At 45.0% G+C, this 25,555-nt stretch overlaps 1 protein-coding gene across 5 annotated transcripts in view; it reads right to left on the bottom strand.

Moving 5' to 3' along the window:
• PIEZO2 (piezo type mechanosensitive ion channel component 2) overlaps positions 1-25,555 on the bottom strand; it is a 417,861-nt gene that overhangs the window by 142,988 nt on the left and 249,318 nt on the right. For all 5 annotated transcript variants that reach the window (XM_061595221.1, XM_061595247.1, XM_061595237.1 and 2 more), the window contains one exon: positions 484-652. In XM_061595221.1, coding sequence (XP_061451205.1) covers positions 484-652 — 169 coding nt within the window. The remainder of the gene's footprint in view (positions 1-483; positions 653-25,555) is intronic.

Genomic DNA, 25,555 nt, shown 5'->3' with positions numbered 1-25,555 from the left:
GCTGGTGGATTACTAGATAAATTATGAATTGGTAATCAAATCCCACAATTCATGTTTCTGTGGCCATGCCAAAACTATAGGAATGGGCAAAGAAACCACACATCACCACTATGCATAACAAATAGGGGATGCGCTCATAAAAACCATGCCATGCTGCACCACATTTTTACTATTACTGGGTTAGTGAGCATCTGAGCCAGACCTTCTCAATTGCACCTTCACTGTACAAAGGACCCATTCCAGCTTACTGATTCTTAGACAAGTGTCTATCCTTGCATTTATATTATAAGGTAATTATGGCTTAAGAACCATAAGCTTTTCTAGTAGCTCTATCCTGAATTACATATATAGCAAGTGGTGTATTTTTAGTAATTCACAATGCACACTTGTTCAATTGTTATGTGCAAATATTGCAGCAACCTGTCTACATTCTTGTATTGAAGCTTTTCACATCAGTAAACAGAAAGAAGAGAGCTGTTGCACCTGTACAATAGGTTCATGGAGCCAAAGTCGAACAAGAGTTGCTAGGGTGTAGTACAATGCCAGCAGCAAGATGGGGCTGGTATGGTGATACCATTTCAAAGTTGGGTTAGTTATAATTTTCCAAGTGCTTGAACAGTTGGTCTGAATGACTGAAGTGACGCCAAACAATCTGTTGAAATGATATTACAGAAACAACACAGCAGAAAATCATTATTGAACATTTTAACTGTCTGAATTCATGCTATCTTCCCCATGCAGTTCAAAGTCACCATAAAGTTTGCAAATAACATTGTCTTGTGCCTGGAATTCTGATCGGCAGAACATTTGGCAATTGCCTTCAGTAACTGAAGCATCATTCAACTTCTACATAAATCTTTGGGAATATAATTAAGCATGAAGATATTACTTTATTTTTCTTCTTGCGAAACATTTTAGTTTCTTTTATTTGAACTCTACTTTTTATTTGTTGTACTAAAGAAGATGGAGTTCACTACCATATAAAGAGATGCTTGTGAATAAATGTACCAGTTTTAGTCCCAATGGATGTATTAGCATTCTAAATTTAAAACACTGGTGCCTATGAACAAGCTGGTTTGAAAGATGTGCTGCAAAGGTGCTGCATATGACAGCTCAAAGTACACTTGGAGCATGGGCATACTTCTTACCAGCTTCACTCTTATCCAGCAGCTTCATACCTATGAGACATTCAATTAGCATGCAAAGCCACCATATACCAATCAACTTTTGCTTTCACTTCAGGGTTGGGGTATACACCCTATGCATCTTCATGGAGTTGCACTAAACTTTTCAAAAAGTTGTGAGTTTCTCAATAAGATGGGGATTTGCAGGACCTGATTAGGAGACCAGATGAGCAAAGAACCCCACCAAACATTAGTTTGGCGTGTAACACAATTATCTCTACAAGTTGTGAGAAAAGGAAAAGTACAGGTTCATATTTTCCAAGGATAAATTAATATTCATATCCAATCCAAAGAGAGGTAATAACATGAACAATATTTTACTTGCAAGCCAAGAAGATCTTTATTACTGTTCTGAGGAACATTAAACAAACAGCACACTGGAAAATAAAAATATAGCAGGTGGCTGACACATTGTTGCTCTATCAATTTATTTTCCCAGGAAAAGCTTAGTGAATTAATGCCATCATGTCTCTGGTGTATATGTGTTGTGATCTGCTCTTCCTGACACATTCACAACCTATGACCTTGATACATTCAAGATACTCATGTAGCATTAAAGTACATAGTGATGTCAGAGTAGAAATACTGCTGTTCTTTGAAAAACAGGAAAACATTTTTTCTTCTACTTCCACCTATGACAGTGTAGCCAACTGTGGAATAACCTTCATTATAAAACATATTTACTCCATACAAGTCTTCTTAAAGTCCCTGCTCAGACTAACATGTTTCAGTCTGATTATGAGAGTTGAGCACCTTAGGCCTATATAGACCAGTCCTTTCTCTTTTGGTATAAATTAATGTGTGATGGGTACATAAGATCTTCCTATGCTGAAAAAGGAAAACAGATGAACCACTTATTTCACAGGTTCACACACACTGTTTTCTATCAAAGGAGGAAGAAGAAAGTGGGATGGCGGTTTGAGGTTGCTCTTTTCTCATACATAGTAGAAAAATGTTGTCTGAACACAGTCTTAGATGCACTGAAACATCAGAGCTAATGCTACAATTAGAGTATGCAGTGGGAAATCTAAACAATATAATCCATAAAATAATCCATACAATAATTTTTAAAGACATCACAACCATAATTGCATGGATTGCACACCTTTTATTTCAGTCTTTGTATTGGCTGCGTAAGTGTAAATCCAATTCATAGATCTAGATAAAGCATACTTGCTTGGTATCACGACTTCATTTGTTTCAAGCAGAAATGGTGCTGGGAACTTGGAATAAGAATTTAGTGTGCTCAAAAGGGCTGGCCCCATTTTGGGTCAAGCCCAGACTAGTTCAAGATGGACTCAACTCAAACCATGGCTTGCACTCCACCCTTGCTACTATTCATGTCTTCCTGCAAGTTCCGCCACCGTCCATCTTCCCCAAGCAAAAAGCCTTAAGCTGGGGAAAGAGGGAAGGGTAACAGACAGAAGAGAAAGCTTACTTCCATACATGACAGGTCTTCTTGAGTCTCTCCTTAGCTGGAAAAAAATGCTTGGAGTGTCATTTCTTGCCAAGTGTCACGTCTTCCAAGGTAAGACGTGTGTGTGTGTGTGTGTGTGTAAGGGGAGGAACTTAAGGAAAAGGGGGACTCTGTTTCATCAATCTGGGATTTTCAAAGCTCCCTAAAACCAAGGTGTTGGGAAGCCCTTGGGTAAGACACCCTCATTGGGTCCCTCTACCTCACTATCATTGCTATTGGTTGCTGTTGCTAATTATTTAATAAATTTATTAATTTATAACTATTTATAAACAGCTTAAGATTTTAATAATCTTTACGTGGTATACAAACAATATCATTAAAATAACAAGACAATCTAATACTAATAGAGCAGCAGCATGGAGGCATATAAATCAAATAACACAGGAATTCAGGGATTCAAACACATAGGGCCTAATCTTATGGGTCAGAGAAAGCCTGCACAAAAAGATTTTACAAGACATATGAAGTAAATGATGGTTGCTGCCTCACATATGGCAGAGAATAAATGGAAACTCTTATTGTGAATTTCTCTTCCCAGGGGTTCCTGGAGGGCATTCTGCAGCTTGGGAGGCACCTCCCGCTGGCACGTGATAGGCAGGGTCCAATCTTCAGATTATCTCACCCAGGGGGAGGGGCCATCTCACTCTCTCCCAGACCTACTGGCAGAGCACGGATGACCCCTCAACCACCCGAAATGGTCCCTCGATGGAGCTGTACTCCTGGTCTGATTGGCCTGTCATCTCCATGAGAACCCACTGCAACTTGTGGAGACTAGCATGCTAAGAAAACTGACTTCTGAAAGGAAAAAAAACTAGTAGATAAAATGTAGAAACTTCCAGGGCAACAGACAGAAGAAAAAAGGTAATCCATGAAATCCCCGGGAGTCCCTGACTACCTCCCCCTCATGTACAGTACTGGCAGAAGTCACTGGAAACCGGCATTACTCAAACCCTCAGCACTGGAATGAAGAGGTGGGGGAATGCCTGCCAAGAACCCCTGGGAAGAATAATTCATTTATTCCCCAGTGGTTCCTGGAGGGCATTCTCAGCTTGGGATATAACAGAGCAATAATAACCTCCTGGGTGGGATTCCGGTTGAGGGAAGGTCATACCTGGACCACCCCTTGCAAAACCCTCCTCCCAAATGCGGTATCCACCAAGACCCAGGAGTCAATTTTGGAATGCTTGACAAAGGTATGCAGTGACGTCCACATGGCCACCCTACAGATTTCTATGACTGAGAAGCCTCCCTTTACAGCCACCGAGGTAGATGCCCACCGCAAGGAGTGGGCTGTGAGCCCTCATGGTGGAGGTTTGCCTGAAGCCTGATAGGCCTGGACAATGGCCTCCTTAAACCACCATGAGATGGATGAGGGGGAAATTTTCCTGCCCATCATTACCCTGCCAAAGGAAATGAATACCACCTCTGACTTCCTAAAGCTAGCAGTCCTTTCCAGATAAAACTTGAGTGCCCTAAGCACATCCAGAGTGTGCCAGTTCTGTTCCTTAGAGAAGGACAGATTGGGGCAAAATGAGGGAAGAATCACCTCCCGAGATCTGTGACAGAGTGAATTTATTTTAGGAATAAATGATGGGTCTGGCCTCAGGACCACCTTGGCCTGATGAAATATGCAAAGTTGCGGGTCCGAAGACAGGGGCCCTAACTCTGATACCCTTTGAGCTGATGTAATAGCCACCAGAAAGGCTGTTTTAAGAGTCAAGAGCTTTATCTTACATGTGGCCAGGGGTTAAAAGGCAGAGCCATAAGGGCTGATAGTTGCCAATTTAAGTTCCATGTGGGGAACCAATGGATGACTTGGGGATTCTGTAATCCCAACCCCCTTAAGGAACCGCCGACATAAGGGATGCGATGACAAAGAGGGATCACCCCTACAGCTCAGAATGCTACCAATAGCTGATGCCTGGCACTTAAGTGTATTTGTACTAAGCCCCTTATTCATCCCAGCCTGCAGGAAGCCCAGTACATCCGCAATCTGTCTAGAAGCTGGATCTCGCCCCTGGGCTCGGCACCAGTCTACGTATACCTTCCAGGTAGAGCCATAAGTTTTATAGGTTGACACCTTTCATGATGCCAGTAGAGTATTCAGAACTGAGCCGGAAAACCCCAATTTCACTAACCATTGCTGCTCAGCCTCCACACTGTTAGTCTGAAGATCTCTGGGCAAGGGTGGAAGACCGGGCCTTGGCTCAAGAGGTCTGGTCAGAATGGAATGCGCCATGCGTCTGGTACTGAGAGATGTAGTAACTCTGGAAACCATGCCCTCCTTGACCAGCATGGAGCTATCAGAATCACTTCAGCTTTCAGATGCTTGATGTATCTGACTGTCTGTAGAATTCGAGGGATGGAAGGAAAGGGGTAGAGGAGACCCGCTGGCCAGTCTGTCACCAGTGCATTCAGCCCCTGGGCTTCCAACTGGTGGAAATGGGAGAAAAACCTGTGGAGTTGAGCATTCTGATAAGTCACAAAAAGATCCACCTGTGGAACTCCGAATACCTTGATGATCTGTTGGAAGACCTGAGGATGATGCCACTCAGTATCTGAAAGGGAGGTCCTGCTCAGCCAATCCACAGTTATGTTCTGGACTCCTGCCACATGTTTTGCCCTCAGGGAGCTTCCACCCAACTCAACAATCTCCGGGCCTCCTCTGCCAGAGCAGCTGATCTTGTTCCTCCTTGATGATTGATGTATGCCTTGGTAACGGTGTTGCTGGTTCTCACCAAAATGTGAGCCCCTGAGACCTGTGATGTGAACTCCTGGAGTGCCAGATGCACAGCCCGTAGCTCCAACCAGTTGATACTGTGTCACCTTTCGCTGTTCTTCCATACTCCCTGTGTCACAAGTATCCAGATGTGCCCCCCATCCATAGAGACTGGCATCCATGGTCAGAATCTTCCTCACTGGTGATTCTAGGCTTACCCCCATCAGCAGCCTCTGAGGGACCAACCGCTATCCCAATTCCACAAGCAGACTTGGACTGATCAAAATCCTCAACCTGCGTGACTCTGCTATCTGATGCTGGAAAGGCAATAGCACCTGCATCAGGGGATGAGAATAAAACCGGGCCCAGTTCACCAAGTCCTGGCACGAAACTAGCATTTCCGGCAACTTGGCTAGATCCATCAGGTCTACTGACTCTGAAGCAATCACTTTTGCCATTAAGTCCCAAATCTTGTCTACCCGCTCCTAAGTGAGCTTCATGTTGAAAAGGGCTGAGTTTATCTGAACCTCAAATGAGTGATGGTCTGAGTGGGTTCCAGGGTACTCTTCTCGTAGTTGACCACAAAACAACAGTCAGTGAGACAATTCAATGTTGTCTGTACATTCCTGGCACACTGACCCCTGGAGGAAGCCCCGACCAAGATGTTGTGGAGGTAGGGGTGAAGCTTCACCCCCAAGGTCCTCAGATGGGCCACCAGAGCTACTAGTACCTTGGTGAACACTCTTGGAACTGAGGTCAGACCAAAGGGCAGTGCCTTGTACTGATAATGCTGATTGGTGTAACGGAAGCGAAGATATTTCCTGTGTTGTCTGTGAATTGGGATATATAGACCTTGGAAAGGTCTATTGATGCCATCCAGTCCTCTCAATCCATGGCCTCAAATATAGACTTCAAGGTCTCCCTTTTGAAGTTTTTGTAAGACATCCTCCGATTCAGTCACTTGAGGTCGAGTATAGCCCGGACACTCCTGTTTTTCTTCAAAACCAGGAAGGAAATTGAGTATACACCCCGAGCTCGCTCTTGAGCAGGTACTGGTTCCACTGCTTATATGTCCAGCAGGTGATCTGTGGCTTGAGAAAAGCCTGATGTTTTCCTGGTCTCCTGGACTTTGGGGTTGCGATGAACCTTTCCTTTGCGAGATTGGAAAATTCCAAGGAGTAACTGAACGACACTGTGGAAAGAACACAGTGGTCTGATGTGGTCGTTGCCCATGCTTGTGCGAAATGTAGCAAACAACCCCCTATGGCTCCATGCTGGGCTCCTGGCCTGGCATCAGGAAGCTTGCCCCTTCTTTGACCCTTTCTGGAACTTCGAAGTGGAGGGGAAAGGAGAGGAAGACTGTTGTCTGGACCTGTTGGTGTTGGGGGTCCTGTCTGACTTTCCCCATCAAGATTTATACCCAGAGGTATACTGATGCTGAAAGTGTCTGGAGCTCCGAAAGGACTGCTGTTGTTTGCGCTCGTCTTTTTTTGCCATGGGAAGAGCCTTCAGCTTGTCCCTTGTCTCCACTAAAACTTTCTCCAGAGGGTCTCCAAATAGCTTGCCCCCCCAAAGGGAAAGTTCGCCAAATGGCTATGTGAGCCAGGATCCACTTCCCAGTGTCTGAGCCATAGATTCCGCCTATCCACCATGCCAGAAGTCATTGCCCTGGCATTGAACATCATTATTTATTTATTTATTGGATTTCTTAGTCGCCCATCTGGCTGGCTAACCAGTCACTCTGGGCGACGTACAAAATAAGCAAAATAGCACAAAATGACACATCAATACAATAACATTAAAATCTAAAAGCAATGATGTTAAAATCTAGCGCACCCCAAAGGCCTGCCTGAAGAGCCAGGTCTTCACGGCCCAGCAGAAACTCATTGTAGAGGGGGCCTGGCGGAGATCATTTGGAAGGGAGTTCCATAGGGTGGGGGCCACAATTAAAAAAGCCCTTTCTCTAGTCCTCATCAGTCTAGCTGTTTTGACTGGTGGGATAGAGAGAAGGTCTTTTGAGGCTGATCTTGTTAGGCAGCATAGCTGATGATGCTGGAGGCGCTGCTTCAGATAGGCTCATTGAGTCCCTTGTAGCATCTACCTGGAAGGCTGCTGCCATAGATATCTTCCTCAGCCAATCCTTCACTTGCTTAGGGATGTCATCCCTGACTGCCAGTTCATTTGCCTACAACATGTTCACTCACACAAACACTGATGATGCAGCCGAAGCTCTGAAAGCTGCACCTTGTGCCTCAAAATTCCTACGCGGTGCAGCCTTCACCCTTTTATCACAGGCATCCTTCGGTCCCCCTCCCCCTTCAGTGGGAATAGCAGCCGAAGAAGAGAGAGCAACCACTGCGGAGTCCACTGTTGGGGTTTTCAGCTGTCCCATGATCCCAAAGGAATAGTTTAGTAACCAGCTTATGCGTCGGTTTGGGTTTGGCTGGGTTGGCCCATTCTGCATTCCGCAGAGCCTGGAATGAGTCTGGGAAAGGCAGAATATCCATCTTCAACTGGCCTTCTGGGAAGGCTGCCCTAGAACCTTTTGATGCAGTGGAAGGCGCCCGGCTCCTCCTCCTTGGGCTGTTCGTTGGGAAGTTCCAAAACCCGTCTAGCCTGAAAACTCTGCCTGAAAAAGCCTCCCCTTAGGAGGAGATGCTTCCATTTCTTCCTCCAAGAGCCCTCCCTCCTCTTTGCCTTCTGAAGAGGAAGAGCAGTCAGAGTCTGACAGGAGTCCCAATTTATTTATTTGATTTGTTAGATGCCCATCTGGCAGAGATTAGTCTGCCACTCTGGGCGACGTACAACAAAAACACAAATACAATCCATATAAAAGCATAGACAGAAAACATTAAAAGATTAAAAAGTTAAAAATCCCTAGAATTGCACTGCCTGTTTTACTCATCACCCTCTTATCCCCTTGCTTACTTCTAGGGTGGTGAGAGGAGTGCGTGTCTTTAGTGTTGTGCTCGTTTCTCCTTGCATCTCCTCCCATGATTGTTATGGCGAAAAAAAGAGGAGGAGGAGCAGGAGGAGCCCAGGGATGGGGGAAGAGAGGGGGAGGTGCTGCTTGGAGGAGATGAGATGCACATTCTTTTCTTGTGTCCCAATGTGGACCCGTACTTCCTCTTATGGCACTCAGATCTTAAACTGGACTCTATCTCCACCTGTACACCCGAGTTCATGATTTCCTTAGCAAGGATGCCATAACCCATGATAGGAATTTGGGGAAATCCTCCTGTCCTGGGGGGGGGAGGGAATCTGCCGAATGCCCTCTACTCACCCCTTCCATGTGGTGCTCAGGTCTCTCCCGACCACTGGGAGCATGGTGAAATCTACTGCTGCATTAGATCGCTCTGCCCCCCCTTCTGAGAATGTGGTCATGTCTCCGTTTGCAATTGTGGGCGGGAAGAAATTCAGAGCTCAGCTGACCCTAAGGTGGGGGTGGTGAGGGCCTGATAGCCGCTGAGAGCACCCTTTTGTGCCTTTTTGTTCTACACGCAGGCGAACAGAGACCGCACCTTGTTGCCGTAGCTGATGCCACCTCCTGTCTCCTTTGCTGATCAGATGGGAACTGAAGTGGCAAGGAAAGGAACTGTGGCTGTACGTGCTGTATGCGGTTGTGCCTCTCCTTCAACCAAGAGGGTGCAAAGCGCTATCTGATGCTCTACTCCCTCATTGTGGGACAGATGGTCCTCTAAGTGTCGTCCTGCCCCACACTGAGCTAGATAGCTGGGGAGGAGTGGGGAGGGAGGGAAAGAAAGAGGAATAAAGTATCAGAGAGACAAGAGAGTAGAAAAGGTGGAGAGAAAAGTGAGATTTTCAGATGAATGAAAAAACTAGAAGCTGGCTTGCTTTTAGGGAGCCCAACCGGACCCTGATCATCCAGACAGCAGACAGAACAGGTCTGGGAGAGAGTGGGATGGCCCCTCCCCCTGGGTGAGATAATCTGAAGATTGGACCCTGCCTATCGCGCGCCAGGGGGAGGTGCCTCCCAAGCTGCAGGCTGCCCTCCAGGAACCACTGGGGAAGAGGGCATTCCATAATACTGGGGCAATAGTAGAAAATGCCTGCTGTTGGGTCACTGCCCTGTGATATTCTGTAGGGCGTGCTGCCACGAGTAGCATATAATCAAAGTGATCTTTCAGGTCTATACAGGGACAGGCGGTCTTTCACGTAACCTGGGTCCTGAGTTGTTTAGGGCTCTGTATGTTCACAACAAGACCTTGAACATGGTCTGATAGCTGATCGGCAGCAGTTCCCTCGGCACAGGTGTAATATGCGCGCATCTAGCTGGCCACAGCATTGTGTACCAGCTGCAGCTTCCAGACCAATCCCAAGGGAAGCCCCACATAATGTTATTCCTCATCACCATCACCTGCTCATTTGATAGGGAGAGAGCAAAAGGTAAATGACTGAGGAGGTAGAGGCAGTAGCTCCTCCTTGTTCTTACCCATGCTGTTCATTTGTTGCCTCTTCAGGATCAGAAGGAAAGATGAGCAAGCAAGCAGGTGACAATGGCTAGGTGCAGTTGCCAGAGGATTCATGACAATGGGCCTACAGAAATGTAGACCTTAGCAGATGCCCAACTATATCAACCCAACACGACAATGTTTTATTTGCTGCTTCTGTTGTTTTATTCTTGCAGTATTTTGTATAGTTACTGCTTTATTGTACACCATAGAATTTTTTTTTATTAAAGGCTGGCATAGAAGTCTTCTTTAAAATTGTTAATAAACTGTAGACAACAACCACATTTTGCAAATTGGGAACCAGCTTTGATATCATATGCTTTCTCTTTGTCATTCACCATGATATAAGCATCCATGCTAACCATGGTTCCATAGTAACAAAGAGGGTTGAAGTGGGTTTGAAAATCCTGGCAAAGAGTAACCCAGTTAACAATTCCACAATTCTTCCTATACAACAACTGCTACATATCCTCCATGTCAAATATACAAATGAAATCATCAGAAGCATTTTACTGCCTAACACTTATTAAGAAGTGAGGCAAAAGGTTATTGATGAATGTTTGTATATGGAGACAGATGTTCTGCATTGTGAAGCTAAATTCTCAACAAAGAAATAAAGAGTTCCAATAAATGAAAACCAGGACAGATTCATTCCAAGAAGCTGTGTTCAATGTTTTGGCAACTCAATTTGTACAAGTGCTTCTGATTTTTGAATTGTATATTTTTAAGATGACATAGCTATTTTAGGTAGCCCTACATATCCATTCTAAAGTGTATAGATTTGTTATGATGTGTTGCAACATACAAAGTTTACATGCATACAAAGAATATTACATTAATCCTTAAAGAACAGACCAGTATAATTTCCTATCTTCATATTTTTGAATTGTTAATACATTTCTTCATAATTTAGCTTCACAACAGAGTGTCTTGATATGCAGAAATCCTTCAAAAATATTTGAGTACATAACTTAATGGCTGAGATCATAGAATGTTAACTGTTACACTTTTACAAATACCACCACTTTTCACTAATGAAAAGGCCCACAAACCCTGAATCCCCATGACACTGTTTATCTATAAAACTGGCAGTCTATAAGCAGTAATATGCAAAGTTACAAGAACACCTGTTCACAAAAACAGAATCCAGTTAATCATAACTACATCTAGAAACTGCCAATGACTCTTTCCTACATTATATACTAAGCAAAGCATCCCCACACGTTACAACAAAAATCTGTACATTAGGGACTGCATAATGTATTCTTCAGTCACTTGAGAAATAGCCATAAAACTAAGGAGTTTCTGCCCACTGTGACAATACTTATACAGTATTCTAAAATCTGAAAGTGCTATGCTTCTCATAACTATAGTGTATTTAGTGACTCTATATACATATAGTGTTGCCATTAAGACATTACAATACCTACACACAATCATTATTGCTTTTGTTTTCATATGTTTTCATTGCTCATTCCCAGATTCCTCTACACATCCATTCTACTGAGTTCTGGTTTCCATTGCTTTGACTGAATCAAAGCTTTTCTGGCAATGACAAAACCAGCACTCATATAACATTCCTTCTGGCAGCACTTTTTCTATTAAACAGAACTAATCTGAAATGCAGAGGGGCTGAATGTAAAACTCTGAATAAATAACTTAAAGCCTGTGGGTAAATGTCAACCATGTAATATTGTTAAGTTAAAGAGAGAAATTATGAACCATTAATCCAGGAATAACTGCAAAAGAAAAGCTGTTACACTCTGGGAGTTCTGCAGTATATAAAAGTTAACGAAACATTAGTTAGTGTTGCTCAGACACTAACTTATCTAATGTTGCTGAAAAGTTTTTTTCTTGTTTGATTTCTGTGGAGGCTGATGTTTTATATTTTATGTACTGATTGCTGTTAATTTTTTATGGCTATTTTTTACAATCTTGTATATTCTTTAGCTTGGTTGTATGCTGCCTACAGACAGCCCTGTAGAAGGCAACAACAAAAACATACATACATGACTTAATAATTTAAAACATAACCTACAAGGGAACCAAACACTGTACTTTGCTCTCAAACATGTTGAATGAATGAATGAATGTTAGAACAGGATTTTAATATTCTTCAACTTAAAAAAAAATTATTTTGGTTGTGCAGATCCAAGATATTAGGCAACAATATTTCTTATGGGTCTGGATCTAATGAAGAGCCTTTGACTCTAAAACAATTAACTTCCTATGAATTGCATCTTATTCAAGCATTATTAATATGCCAACTAAAAATGTCCTCTACGTGGACTCTGACACCAACAAAAGTCTATATTTTATTAACCTAAGTAGTTTTGCTGTGACGTAAGCAGTTTGTTCAATGAAGTGCAGTATGTGCCCTATTTCGTTCCTCCTCAGCCAAACCAGATTGTGCCCCCATCTGCCTCTGATCCAGAAGCACAGGAAGTTATTTCCTGCAGTTATGTACAGTGACCTCAAGTTCAGGCTCTGAGTAGAGATTGTGATGGGAAGTGTTCCCAGTATTACCTCACCCTACAGGAAATATTAAGCACAAGGTATAATTCCCTGCTATTATCTACCTCCAAGAGAGGACCTATCAGATTAAAACATGCAGGGACAGGGATCCATATAGATTGCAAAAGCTGCCTTAAGCTACTACTAGTCTTTTATTACTACCTAGATGTGTAGGCACTACCAGTACAATATATATTTCATACCAAATCCTAAGTGCCATCTTATGATCCCTGAGGCTCTTAACTGTGGCTCTCAAGAGTGATAATGAGAGCCAATCAAGAGTTTACGCTTTGAAAATTTATTCTACAAAGCTATTTAAATGCAGAACAAAACCATATATGAGGAGCCTGCACCATTAAGGTGACTTGAGAGCACCATCCAGATGTCCTATTAAAATAAAAAAAATGGAAATCTGGCTACCCAGCTTCAAAAATTTTAGGATAACAAGTATAGCTTCTATTATTATGCATGCTATCTTTTTGATCAAAGATGTGCTAATGATTCTTGTACATGGTGGGCTCCACTTTTTTTATATAAATAGAAGCCTGCATAAAGCGAAAGAGAGAGCAAGAGCGTCTTGCTAACAGAAGTATGTCCAAGCTCATCCTAATTGTTTCAGCCTATATAATAATCTCATCACAGTAGATTGGTCTCCCATACATTCTTTGCTCACATGCTCTGATTCCCTTCCTCTCCTGCATTGGTCAGGCCACATCTGGTGTACTGCTCTGAACACATTTAAGAAGGCACTGACAAACTCAAGCGAGTCCAGAGGACAGGAGAAGAATCAGTGAATGCAAATTGCAGGGAAGCAGATTTTGGCTAAATATTAGGAGACGCTTCCAAATGGTAACAGCTCTCTGACAGAGAAACAGACTGTCTTGAGATATGGGGGGCCTCCCTTCACTGAAAGTATATATGAGAAGACTGGAGGCCATCTATCAGGGATGCTGTAGCTGTATGGTAAATCCTGTACTGAATAGGCTGTTGGATTGTGGGACTTGTTTGATGAACAAGCCTTTGTTTCAGATAATGTTCAAATTGGGCCAACTATATTTTGCGCAAACCAAGTTTGTCCTTCAATTCAGGGATTAAAACTATGGTCTGCAGCGTGTTCCAGTTCCTGGTTGAAGGCAAACTATCATTTATGCAAAGTACAGTTTGCTTGGTTTGGATGCTACAACTATCCATCGTTTACTCAAGAAAAACAGCAAGGGAACTGTGTGTGAAAGCCTATGATAAGTTCCCCATCTTCCAAACAATGATTTGGAGGATCAGGAATGTTATATCTGATTTGATCTAATCTGTAAAGCTAGGCTTATCATATTATAACTCTGGGTTGATCAGATCCTGGTTTCTGAACTAGCTATAGTTTGCATAAACCACACTTTGTAATATTCAGATGAAATGGGAAACAGTGTTTTGTTATAAATGGTGATCAATAGTGCCTCTTACCTCCTTCCCTTGCACAAGGAGGAAGGAATAAGGGAGTTCACAAACTTGAGCCTCATGCCTGCTCATTCTTCTAGCAAGAAATAATATCTGAATCAGTCCACTTCTCTCCTCTTACACTCACCTGCACACACACACAATCAATCATCAAAATGATAATAAAAATGCCTAAAATACACTAGGCATTACACAAAAATTAAAATAAATCAGGCTCTGCCCTACAGACTTACTACCTAAGGTCCATAACACAAGAAACATTTGGGACTAAAGGAAAAAAAGTAAACAAAACAAAAATCATTAACCGGGTAAAGTCAGGAAGAAAAGGTATGTCTTGAAAAGAAATCTGAATGTATACAACAAAGGAAGTCAGATGTCGGGTGGAAGAACATCTCAGTAATAAGAAAAGGCATATAGATGGAGAATAAAGAGGGTAATCTTAGGTTTAAACCAGAAGATTTATAACTGGAGAAATAATTCCAAGCAGGAACACAGAAGATGGGAAGACAGATACAGAGGAGCATTACCATGAAGGCAATTTAAAGTAAGTACAAGTTAAAAGTGAAGGTGAAGAAAAAGAGAGAGCCAATGAAGAGAATAGAGCAAAGGAGTAATGTAATCTGAACCACGAGGGGGAGAAATTCAAATGAGAAAAAGTATTAAAGAGAGTGGAGAGACTTAAGATTAAGAGTAAAAACAAGATGTTTATCAGGAAGGAAGTTATAATGTGGAAATAAAAAGAGAAGAAACTAATATATGGTAGTGTCCATAAAAAAGAAACATGCCATATATATACAGATACACAACACTGGGCGATATCCAACTCAACAATGCTCCTAGTGTGAGGATTTTTAGCTGCAGATTGGAACTTCCCCACCCTCTCCTCACCCTGTAAATCTGCTCCAGAGGGTTGGTGAACCCACAAAACAGATTTAGGGGTCACACAGGAAGAGGGGAGGGCAGGAAAGTTCCACTGGGCAGCTAAAACCCCTTATGCTAGCAGAACTGTTTAGCTGATACTGCACACCTACTGGAAGTAAGCTATGGATGCTCTTAACAACCTACTAGATAGGGAAAGTTAAGCCCTTGAGTTCCATGCCACTAATTCCCTAGGCTTCCCCAGTAAATTTTTTATATCTATGCCACATGAAGAAGTATGCTTCTACCCTCACATCTCCTCCACCAAAATCCATCACTTTTTCTCATTGTTACGGACGTTCAAATTGTTCTATCTGCTTTTTACTCTATGCATTCAAGTCACAAAGAAACACTTCCAATGAATTTGGGAAAACCACATCATTGGTTTCTATGCATTGTGATCGTGACCTTCTAACAAATTCACAAGCTTGTGATCTTGATGACTGATAGAAATTAATATAAAGATTAAAATAGGCAAGGACACAGCAGTTAGAAGTTGTCATGATTTTAAAAACAGAAAAACAATTTTTCTTCTATTTAACTCTTTCAATGTAGTCATTTGTTTACTTTAAGATATTTACTTCATTCAGTTCACTGTGTGTCTAAGCTTGGAGTATTCTTGGATCTTCCCTCTCTGGCACATTCTCAATACAGCCTATGATCTTGACAAATTCTGGATATTGATATAGCATAATTACTCTGTAGTGAGAAAAGAAAAGCTTTTAGATGATGAAGTGTCACAACTGACATCATAAAAACCAATGTCTTTAACAATGAATCAAGACATGATTTACACCAAATTATAATAAAGACTGGAATCACAAATTCACATGATGTACCACCTTCATGCATAAATTCATCAAAACACGCCTTTATATAATGAAATTAAAAGGAAATGCATTAAACAGCAAAAACTAGCAGCAGCTTTTGCTTTACGAGGAAAGGTCATGAACATACAGATTAAGAATTTATATGGTGACTAGGGACTCTGCCCCTGTTCACTTCACTCGTCAACCCTGCCTGCTGTTGCCAGTGTACCCCACCACAGGTTGCTAGCCCTCCCCCATCTCCACTGCACATAGTTGCCAGCCTCCCCCCTTCTTCCCCTGCATAAGGGTCACCAGCCCTCCCTGCCTTCCCCCATGGGTCACAAGCCCTCCCCCCATGGGTCGCCAGCCTTCCCTTCCCCCTCCCCCTGGTATAAAAAGGATAGATGAGGAACTTGACTTGCTGTCAAGTCTGGCAGCCTCTAGGGGTGCTGTTCACTATGGCCACTGCTGTGGACCTGGCAAGGCAGCAACACCAACAGGAGACTACAAGAAGGCTTTATATATTACTGTCAGCCAGGGCCTCTTACAGATATTGCGTCTAAGATTTTGAAGGGCTGGGAGCCATTAGCTCCATCTGTTCAGATTAGGAGTGTCAGCTCTGAATCTGCTCCTGAGAATTAGCAGATACTTGGGAATGGAGTGGAACAAAATTTGGGGGCTGCAAACGGAGGGGAGTTGGTAAAAATCACCTTGCTTGGGTGAGTGGAAAAACAACTTAGGATTCAATTATTTGGCTAATTCACCTGACAACCTTACATATTACATTAGTTTCATCACAGGTCAACAAAAAACAGAGTGTTGTAAAAGCACCTGTAAAAGTGTTATAGAGAACCTGTGGGAGCAGAAATTTCAAGATGATGATCCCATTAGATTTGGGGGCAAATTCAAAATTTTCTCCACATGATGTGCCCCAGCTGAGAAGTCATTCATGTAGAGAATGTAATGTGTGGCCTGAGATGTCAACAGATACAGCTGTAGTTTCCCAGTGGTAATTTCGCAGCTGCAGCATAAGAACTGCCAGCCAACATGATCTGAGGATTGCTTACATGTAACTATAGCTATATCCATGCATATCTGAGTCACAGGGTATATTCTCCAAATAAATGCATCTGATGAGAGTAATACTTTGAATAGCTGAAGCAACTGTTTGAATAAGATAAATACTAAGGGAAAGTCTGTCAGTTGGGCTTTAAAAGCTAAGCATTTACCTTGACTAAAAAAAATACCAGTTTCATTAAGCATGCGCACAGACACACACACAAAGTTTCACTGAAGAATGAGGCTAATTTCCAAGTACATGCAACCAGATTCCTAGTTTGTATTACTGCAGCTGCCCAGTATAATACCTGTTCCAATAATTTTTAGTTCAGCTTCCCAGAAGGCTTTCATTCAGATAATTAAATGATGTTAGTCAAAGTAATGTACTTTTCTAAAAACAGAGGGATTCCCTCAACATGTTCTGTTTTGAAACTGAAATATGCCAAATAGTGACACCACTAACTCATAAGAATGCTCAATTGATTTTTAAATGCCTACAAAGTTACTTGAACATTCAAAGAGTTAGTTTAGTAGTATTAGCATCATTCCTGGGGATACTGAAGTATCAAAAGGAAAGATCACACATTCCTAAAGGATGTGCACGTTAGGGAAAGATTAAAAGAAAGCAATGCCAGATGAACATTGTCTTATGATCCCTTATATGTTAATATCAAGGGAAAAAAAGATCAGAAAATAGGAAAGCCTGGGTAGTTATGTGAGTGTATCTTTTGAAAACAATTTTTTGTCTGTTCTTTGAAATAGCAACAATATAATGAGTTGCTGAACTCTAGGCAGTGAACTTTGAGCTAACGCAGTAAATGGCACTTCCAACAGGACTGGCCTTATAATGAAGCTTAGTAAGACACATGCCTCAAGTGGTGAATCAGAAAGAGCAGGGGATTGCATCCCCCTGTCTGGCACCCATGGACCGGCTGGCCGGCTTGCCTTCTACTGCTGGTAACTCCACAGCCAGTGGCCAGTCCACCACCCACTGGCTGCAACAGCAGCTGCTAGTGCCACCTTCACCCTAGAATAGTAGAGTTGGAAGGGGCCTATAAAGCCATTGACCCTGTCCACTAAAGGTGCATTCACACTGTACATTTATTCCATTATTATTCCACTTAAAACAGGAATGGGTTCACCTAAGGAATCCTGGGAAGTGTAGTTTCTGATGGATCCTGAGAGTTATTAGGGGACCCCTATTCTCACAGAGCTACAATTCCCTCAGTGGTTCAACAATCATTCCCTCTTCCCAGAGAATTCTGGGAATTGCAGGTCTGTGGGGGGAATAGGAGTGTCCTAACCACTCTCAGCACCCTTCACAAACAACATTTCCCAGGATTCTTTGGAGAAAACCATGACTGTTTAAAGTGGAATAATAGTGGAATAAATGTACAATGCAAATGTGGCCTAACTATGGAATATTGCTGAAGGGGTAGGCTGCCCAGGCCCAACATTCCTTATTCTGAGGATGGGGGTTTTCCACAGAAAGAGACACTGTGGTTGAGATGCCTTTTCCTCCATTATCCTCCCCTGCCTGCTGTTACTGCTCCTCCACTTTCTGCTACCACCTCCAGTCTAGGGTCATCCTCATGCACCAGTGCTGCACTGTGACGAAGCGAAGCATTGTGGCTGAGTTGGTCACTGAGAATGTCTACACCACAGTTTTGCTACAATAGCAATGAAAAATATGAAGGAGTGGGAGGGAATTACTACAAATGCTGCACCCCTACAAAAGTGGTGGGGTGCAGATCCTCTCTGTGGCCATTTCAACCACAGTGCCTCTCTTCCTCAGACTGTGACACTGATGGGTGAGGATGGCCCTGGACTGGAGTGGCAGCAGGAGGTGGAGGGTCAGCAAAGCAATAGCCACAGGAAGAGGGAGGGAAAGGCAGTGGGAAGGAAGAAGTGGCAACTTAAGTTTCCTCAGCTGGTGTACTATGTTATGCAGGCTGTTACACTCAGGTCACATTCACACCATCCATTTATTCCACTATTATTTCACTTTAATTAGTCATGGCTTCTCCCAGAGAATCCTGGGCACTGTGGTTTGTGAAGGGTGTTGAGAGTTGCTTGGATACCCCTATTCCCCTCACAGAGATACAATTCTAAGAGATCTCTGGGAAAAGGGACCGGCTGTTAAACCACTCTGAAAATTGAAGCTGTGTGAGAATACGAGACTCCTAACAACTCTCAGCACCGTTCACAAACTACACTTCCCAGGATTCTTTGGTGGAATAATAGTGGAATAAATGGATGGTGTGAATGTGTCTTCACACAACAAAGAAAAGGGCTGCTTTAATACTGCTAACATTCATGACAATCTTTTAAAAATAATCTCTAATGCAACATATTAGATTTGGCTCAGTAAGGATCTCATTCCCTCCAGCAATCATTCTACACTAACTGCCATTTCTGGACCAAGCACAAGAGAAGCCACACATAAAGTGCACTCCAGTAATCCAGTCTTTAAGTTACCAATGCCTGAGTTACTGTGGTCAAGCTGCCCCATCCAGTAATGGACACAGCTGTTGTACTAGCTGAAGCTGATAAAAGGTACTTATTATTTTACAAGCCAAAAGTTTGCTACAACAAAGTCTGGAATCAGTTGTGTGTGCAACTTTTACTTTTTTGCTCTGAATTGGTTCCAAGAATGACTTCGGAAATTTCTAGACTCCTATCAGGTTGTGGATGAATCGATAATGGTGAAAATTCTGTTCCTTCAGGAAAGGAAGTTCAGAGCCTCCCAGAGTTAACTCAGAAATCCTGCTAAGCTTCTCCTTAACTTTTGTGACTGGGTAGAAGCCTCTTTTTTTGAAAGATTTGAGAAGTGTAACAGAACATTATTTTTGGCTAAATTTTCTACTTTACACAATGATGAATGACCAGTTTCTGCAGTGAATTTCAGCACAGGAGAGCCTATGAGAAAAAACACATATTAAGAGTGAAGTGAAATAACAGTGCCCTTTCCCCAGTGGGAGGTATATTTTCGAATTAGAAGGTACATCCTGGGGTGTCCTAGAATAATGAATCAAAATCACCTGCAGATCCTAATAATAGTCAACCAAAAGACATGGAACTAGAAGACATCAATTTTCAAGGCTACATAGCAAATTAAACTCTTCAGCTACAGACATTAATCTCACTGGGTCAATGCTCTTTGTACACTGCAAAGATAGATAATGCCCATGATATGTGGCCAATTCTTTCTACAAGAATCCTGCTCCGTGCCTGGTACTTACTGGGCCAAAGGGGCGAGTTTTGTGGCCGCAGCTGAAGCCTGGGCCACCATCTTGGAGGGTGCGTGCACGTGGGGCGCTAATGCGCCGACGTGGCACACAATGAGGGGGCGGGGTGGCCAATGGGTATTTAAACCCACACCGCCGGCTTCCCGCCCTCCTTTTGAATTTGGCGGCACGAGTGACTGTGGCGCAGCAGCGGCGGCTTGGGATTAGATGGCGGCGGCGACCCTTTGAGCGGCAGCAGGACACTCAGGCCAGGCTGGGATATTTTATTTCATTTTATTTTAGGTTCTTGGTAAGGAGGAAGTCTAGCGTGCGGTGCTATCCTTGCGCTGGGGGGGGCTCTTCCCTGCTCTCACCGCAAGTGGTGGCACGGGAGGGCTAGGGGATAGCCGTTCTGGTCACACACGCCTCCACGGCCAACTTTGCCTCCCTGACAGCCTCGCAGCAGCCGCACTGTCCTTCCCTACTGCGGTGGACCTTCGCCTGCCCCCCACGGCTGCTAGTGCACTAACACACGGGGAGGAAGTCAGCGCAGCTTGGGTAAAGGTGGATCTTTCCCCCACACCGTGGCTGACGTGCTGACGCACATGTTGGGAGCATCTTCGGGTGGTGGGCCTTCCACTGCACCCCCCCTCCCGCCACTGGGGCAGCCTGTGAGGCCTACTCAAGCCACAGCAGGGTTGGGTTGTAGTAGCACAGGTAAAGCTTGGGTTGTACTAGCAAAGGTAAAGCATGGGTTGTAGTAGCACAGGTAAAGCTGGGTTGTTGTGTGTGTGTGTGCCAGTTGGGCCCCCCAGTTTGCTTTAGTTAACTAAAGATGCCACCCAAGAAAGGACAAGGCAGGCCAAAAGGGAAAGGCAAGGTCCCCAAGGAAGGGGGTAGGCACCCACCTCCTGCGGCTTTAGAAAGAGGAAAAGAGGACGGGCCACCATGGGCAGCTATCCTGGCCAGGTTGGAAACCCTAGAGCGTGCCCCACACCAGCCTGATGCACCCCAGGCTCAATCTGTGCCTGGGAGGGCAAAGGAGCCACCGGCTAAGCGTTCCTGCGGGAAAACACAGTATGCAGGGAGCGGGACTAACAAGGCTGCCATTGATGCCATCCGAGATTGGCTGGATGCACTCGAGGCCGGGCCCAGCAGGGCCGACGTGAGGATGACCAGTGCAGCTGGGCCCGACGTGAGGATGACCAGCACAGCAGCGGGAATAGCTCCCACTTCACAGACCTCCAGGGGCCCACACCGGACGACACATTGGGTGAGTCCCCTTTCATTGCACACCAACAGGGTCAACCATAGTGGAGTTGGCCCCCATGGGGTTTCCCTACTGGCCCTTTTCTCTGCCTACAGTGACGCAGAGGTACGGGCAGTCAGGGCTGCCCACAGGTGGTGGGGATAGCATGCCACAGCAACAGCTAGGGGAGGCCTGTGAGCAGGTGTGGCAGTTCCCTGCGGGTACAATGACAAGAGGGGTGCCCCCCTCATCTGCCCCCCCTCTGGCAGATGATGTTGACCCTGGGTTCGGTGGGAGATGGAGCTATCCTTTTGGAGAGATGTCAGCCCCACTAGGCTTTCACCTACTACCTGCCACTAAAGAAAAAATATGGAAAGGGGAGTATGTGGACCTGTTCTCACTTTTATATAGGGAACCAGCCAAAAAGGACAAGGACAAGGGTGATGACGCGGAACTGGATAAACCCAAGTGGCGATGCATAGAGCGAACTTGGGCTAACTGGTTGCCAGCATTCCTAACATACATGGGGGTGGTGATGGAAAAACACCCACAGAAGGGCTCAGTACTTGTTAAATACCTCAACATCATATATCGAGGTTACTCTGAGTTCCAAGGGGCTGCCTGGCTCGCCTATGATGAGGCGTTCCGTATGCGGGCAGCTTTTGATACTTCCCTCCCCCGGGACAAAAAGGAGGCTGATCTGTGGCTGCAGTTTAAGTCGCACTCCAAACCCGTGGCTGGAGACAGGACAGACAGCAGCCACCTCTTAGCTCAGCAGGTAGCAGCAGCTCCTCCTACGGATCCTGTGGTCGGAGCCTCTGCAGATTCTGTTACGAGTGCATGATATGCGGGGCATGCCTGCACAGGCTGCCCCAGAGGCAGGCACTTCAGGGGTGGGAGCAGGGACACCACTGGTCTGAGAAAGCCAGGGGCTGCTAGCACAGCTCAAGGAAAAGCTAGCACAGCTCAAGGAAAAGGGCTCCAACCCAGTTAAGCTTGCAGAGCTCCAACACCTCCTCAGACGTTACCCACTAGTCCAAGATGCACAGTTTTTGCTGGAAGGCTTCTCAATGGGTTTTAGGATCCCCTACTCAGGTCCCAGGCAGGCCTTTTTGTCCCACAATCTTAAGTCGTTTGGGGGTATGGAATTGGTTGTGCGGGGGAAATAGACAAGGAAATTAGGGCAGGCAGAGTGTTGGACCCCTTCCCGATGCCACCCATCCCCTCCCTCAGAGTTTCTCTGCTGGGCCTCATCCCCAAGAAGGCGCCAGGCGACTTCCACCTCACACACCATCTTTCTTTTCCTCGTGGTGAGTCGGTTAGTGACTTCATCCCACCAGACCTACGTTCTGTCAACTACACATCATTTGATTCTGCAATGCAGATGGTTAGGGACTGCGGGATTGACATCAAGTCAGCCTTCCGTCTCCTCCCTGTTCACCCATGGGACTTTGAACTGTTGGGCTTTACTTACGGGGGCAAGTATTATGTGGATCGGGCATTGCCTATGGGCTGCTCAATTTCATGTTCGGTCTTTGATCGCTTCAGTTCTTTCCTGGAGTGGGCGTTCAGGGGACAGGCAGGCCTGCAATCAGTGGTGCACTATTTAGACGACTTCCTGTTTGTAGGCCCGGCAGGCACTGGTGCATGTAGGGCCTTTATGGCCCATTTTGCAGCACTGGCAACTGAACTTGGGGTCCCTCTCGCAGCTGAGAAAACCAAGGGCCCATTCACTGCTCTCACTTTTCTGGGCATTGAGATTGACACCGTGGCCTAGTGCTGTAGACTCCCGCAGGACAAGCTGGCGGCCCTTAGTGGAAAAATCTCTGAAGTCATTGGGTCCAAGAAAGTGACGTTGTGCACTCTTCAGGTTCTGGCTGGCCATATGAACTTAGCGTGTAGGGTGTTAGTGCCCGGACGCGCATTTCTGCGATGCATATATGATGCCATGCCAGGCTTATCGCAACCACAACACCGCATGCAGTTCACAGCTGCTCTTAGAGCTGACCTGGCAGCATGGTCTATCTTTTTGCAGGAATTTAACCTATGGAGGAGGGACCGCCTGCTGGAGGCCGAGCTACAGGTGCACTCTGATGCTTCAGGTTCCTGCAGTTTTGGGGTTATCTTACATGACACATGGTGCTGTGGCAGCTGGTCACAAGACTGGGCACAGGCTGGGTTAACCAGGGACTTTAAGTTCTTGGAGTTCTTTCCCATTGTTGTAGCCGTGTACCTCTGGCCGGACAGGTTGTGTAATTCCACAGACCACTTTTGGTGTGATAACCTCCCTACAGTGCATGTTATCAACACTCTGTCTTCAAAAAACCCCATTGTTATGCGCCTGGTGCGAGCATTTGTGCTCCAGTGCCTGTGCTACAACATCCTTTTCCTGGCATGCCATGTACCGGGTATTGATAACAGTATTGCCGATGCTCTGTCACGGAACCAGATGGAGAGGTCTCGCCAGCTAGTGCCGTTAATTGTCACCCTTCCTCCTGATGTTGGTTGTTGTTATTTTGACAGGCCGTGGGAATGGAATGGAGCAGGTACGCATCCTACTCTGTGGCCATAGCATGGTTTCCTGGGAGGGCCGCAGGGTGGTGAGGTTTCGCTTTGGGATGCAGCTGGGGCTCAGTCAATGGGCCTCAGTGCAGTGGCTCAGCTGCCATGGGATGAGTTGGGACAGGCTCCTTCCCACATTGTTCCAGCCAGCTGTGGAGCGGGCGGTACCCCAGTTGCTGGTCATCCACCTGGGGGGGTAATGACTTGGGCCTGTTGAAGGGCAAGGCCCTGATTGAGCAGGCGTGTGGTAACCTCTGGGCCATTGCACATCGTTGGCCAGGGCTGCATGTGGTATGGTCTGACATCTGCCGTGCAGGAGATGGAACTGCACTGGTGACCCACGGGAGATGGACAGGGCCCGCAAAAAGGTGAACAGGTAAATCCAGAGGGCCCTGATGGTCTCTGGGAGTTCAGTCATTCACCAGCCAGAGATTAGAAATGACAGGGTGGAGCTGTTTCGGCCAGATGGTGTGCATCTGATGGATGGGGGCAACGATAACCTCCTGATGGACCTGCAGAGGGGCCTGTGAGAGCTTCTTATTGGGTGTGGGGTGAAGGGAGACTAAGCAGAGGCTTGTCCCCTTTCTGTGGTGAAGAAGTGTGGGAAAAGGTTAAAAGGGAAGGGCAGCTAGGTGACACCTTTAGGCACCTTTGGGGGTGATAGGCGGTCCGGAGGCCTGCAGCTCAGGGCTATACGGCCTGGGGGCAGAATAGAGGCCGCCTTTAGGGACAAAGTGCCTCATCCGCTTGGGGTTTCAGGGCCCCAAGGGGTGGTGACGTGGGTTGGACCTCCTACACATCTTCATGCTGTGGCCTGAGCTGGGGTCTGGCACAGAGCAGTCCCTGGCTCAGGCAGGGTTTGGTTGCCCTATAGCTGCAAGCAGGCTTTGCCTGGATCATCAGGATGCTCCCGCACTTAATTTCCCTCTGCAGGATCATTATTCTAATTGGATTCTGTTTAATAAAGTGGCCCATGATTCAACCCAACAAACAGTGTTTGCGCTTTATTTTCAGCAGTAGGCCGCAAAAGATGCACCAGGGACAAGGGAGGGTTTGTCTGCTTTGCTATTAATTGTACATTAAAATACAAACCAGTCAAAGAGATTGAAGCACCGAAGCACCTGTCAATGTGCGTGGTAATTTTCTTTTATTAGAGCAGATGGCCACAGAAGAGCTATTTCAAATGTGAAGCAAAATAACCCTATTTCTGGTAACATCTCAGGGAAGTGCCTTTTAAAGTTTCTAGAACATGAGAAATACAAGGTTACTGCAGATACTGTAGCACCACAAACTGAAGATTAACCAGACTATGAAAGCAGTACCTTCTAGAGGGAGCCTATTTAATTGATTGTTCCCAGATTCACAGGACCAACCCTGGATCTTCATATTGCATGAATGGACTGAGACTGTGTGAGACTATTCTAGTCTTGAAACAATTCTGGAGAAAGTGTGCAAAGGCTGTGGCCACATTCACGCCATACATTTATTCCACTATTATTCCACTTTAAACAGTCATGCTTCCCCCAAAGAATCCTGGGAAATGTAGTTTGTGAAGGATGTTGATAGTTGTTAGGAGATCTCTACTCCCCTCACAGAGCTATAATTCCCAGAGTCCTCTGGGAAGAGGAACTCACTGTTAAATCACTGTGGCAACTGTAGTTCTGTGAGGGGAACAGGGGCCTCCTAACAACTCTGAGCACCCTTCACAAACTACATTTCCCATGATTCTTTGGGGGAAGCCACAACAATTTAAAGTGGAATAATAGTGAAATAAATGTATGGTGTGAATGTGGTCTGAGGAGCGGGCAGGGGGATACCTTTCAACCACTAGCTAATACTAATACATAGTTACAATTTGCCTTTTATTGACCTACTGTAACATTTATAATTTCCAGCTATGCTTATATAAGAACTAC

This window comes from Rhineura floridana, chromosome 1 (assembly GCF_030035675.1).
Source record: "Rhineura floridana isolate rRhiFlo1 chromosome 1, rRhiFlo1.hap2, whole genome shotgun sequence".
NCBI classification, from domain to species: domain Eukaryota; kingdom Metazoa; phylum Chordata; class Lepidosauria; order Squamata; family Rhineuridae; genus Rhineura; species Rhineura floridana.
The sequence above is the reverse complement of the archived record's forward strand: the minus strand, read 5'-3'. Positions and strand labels throughout refer to the sequence as shown.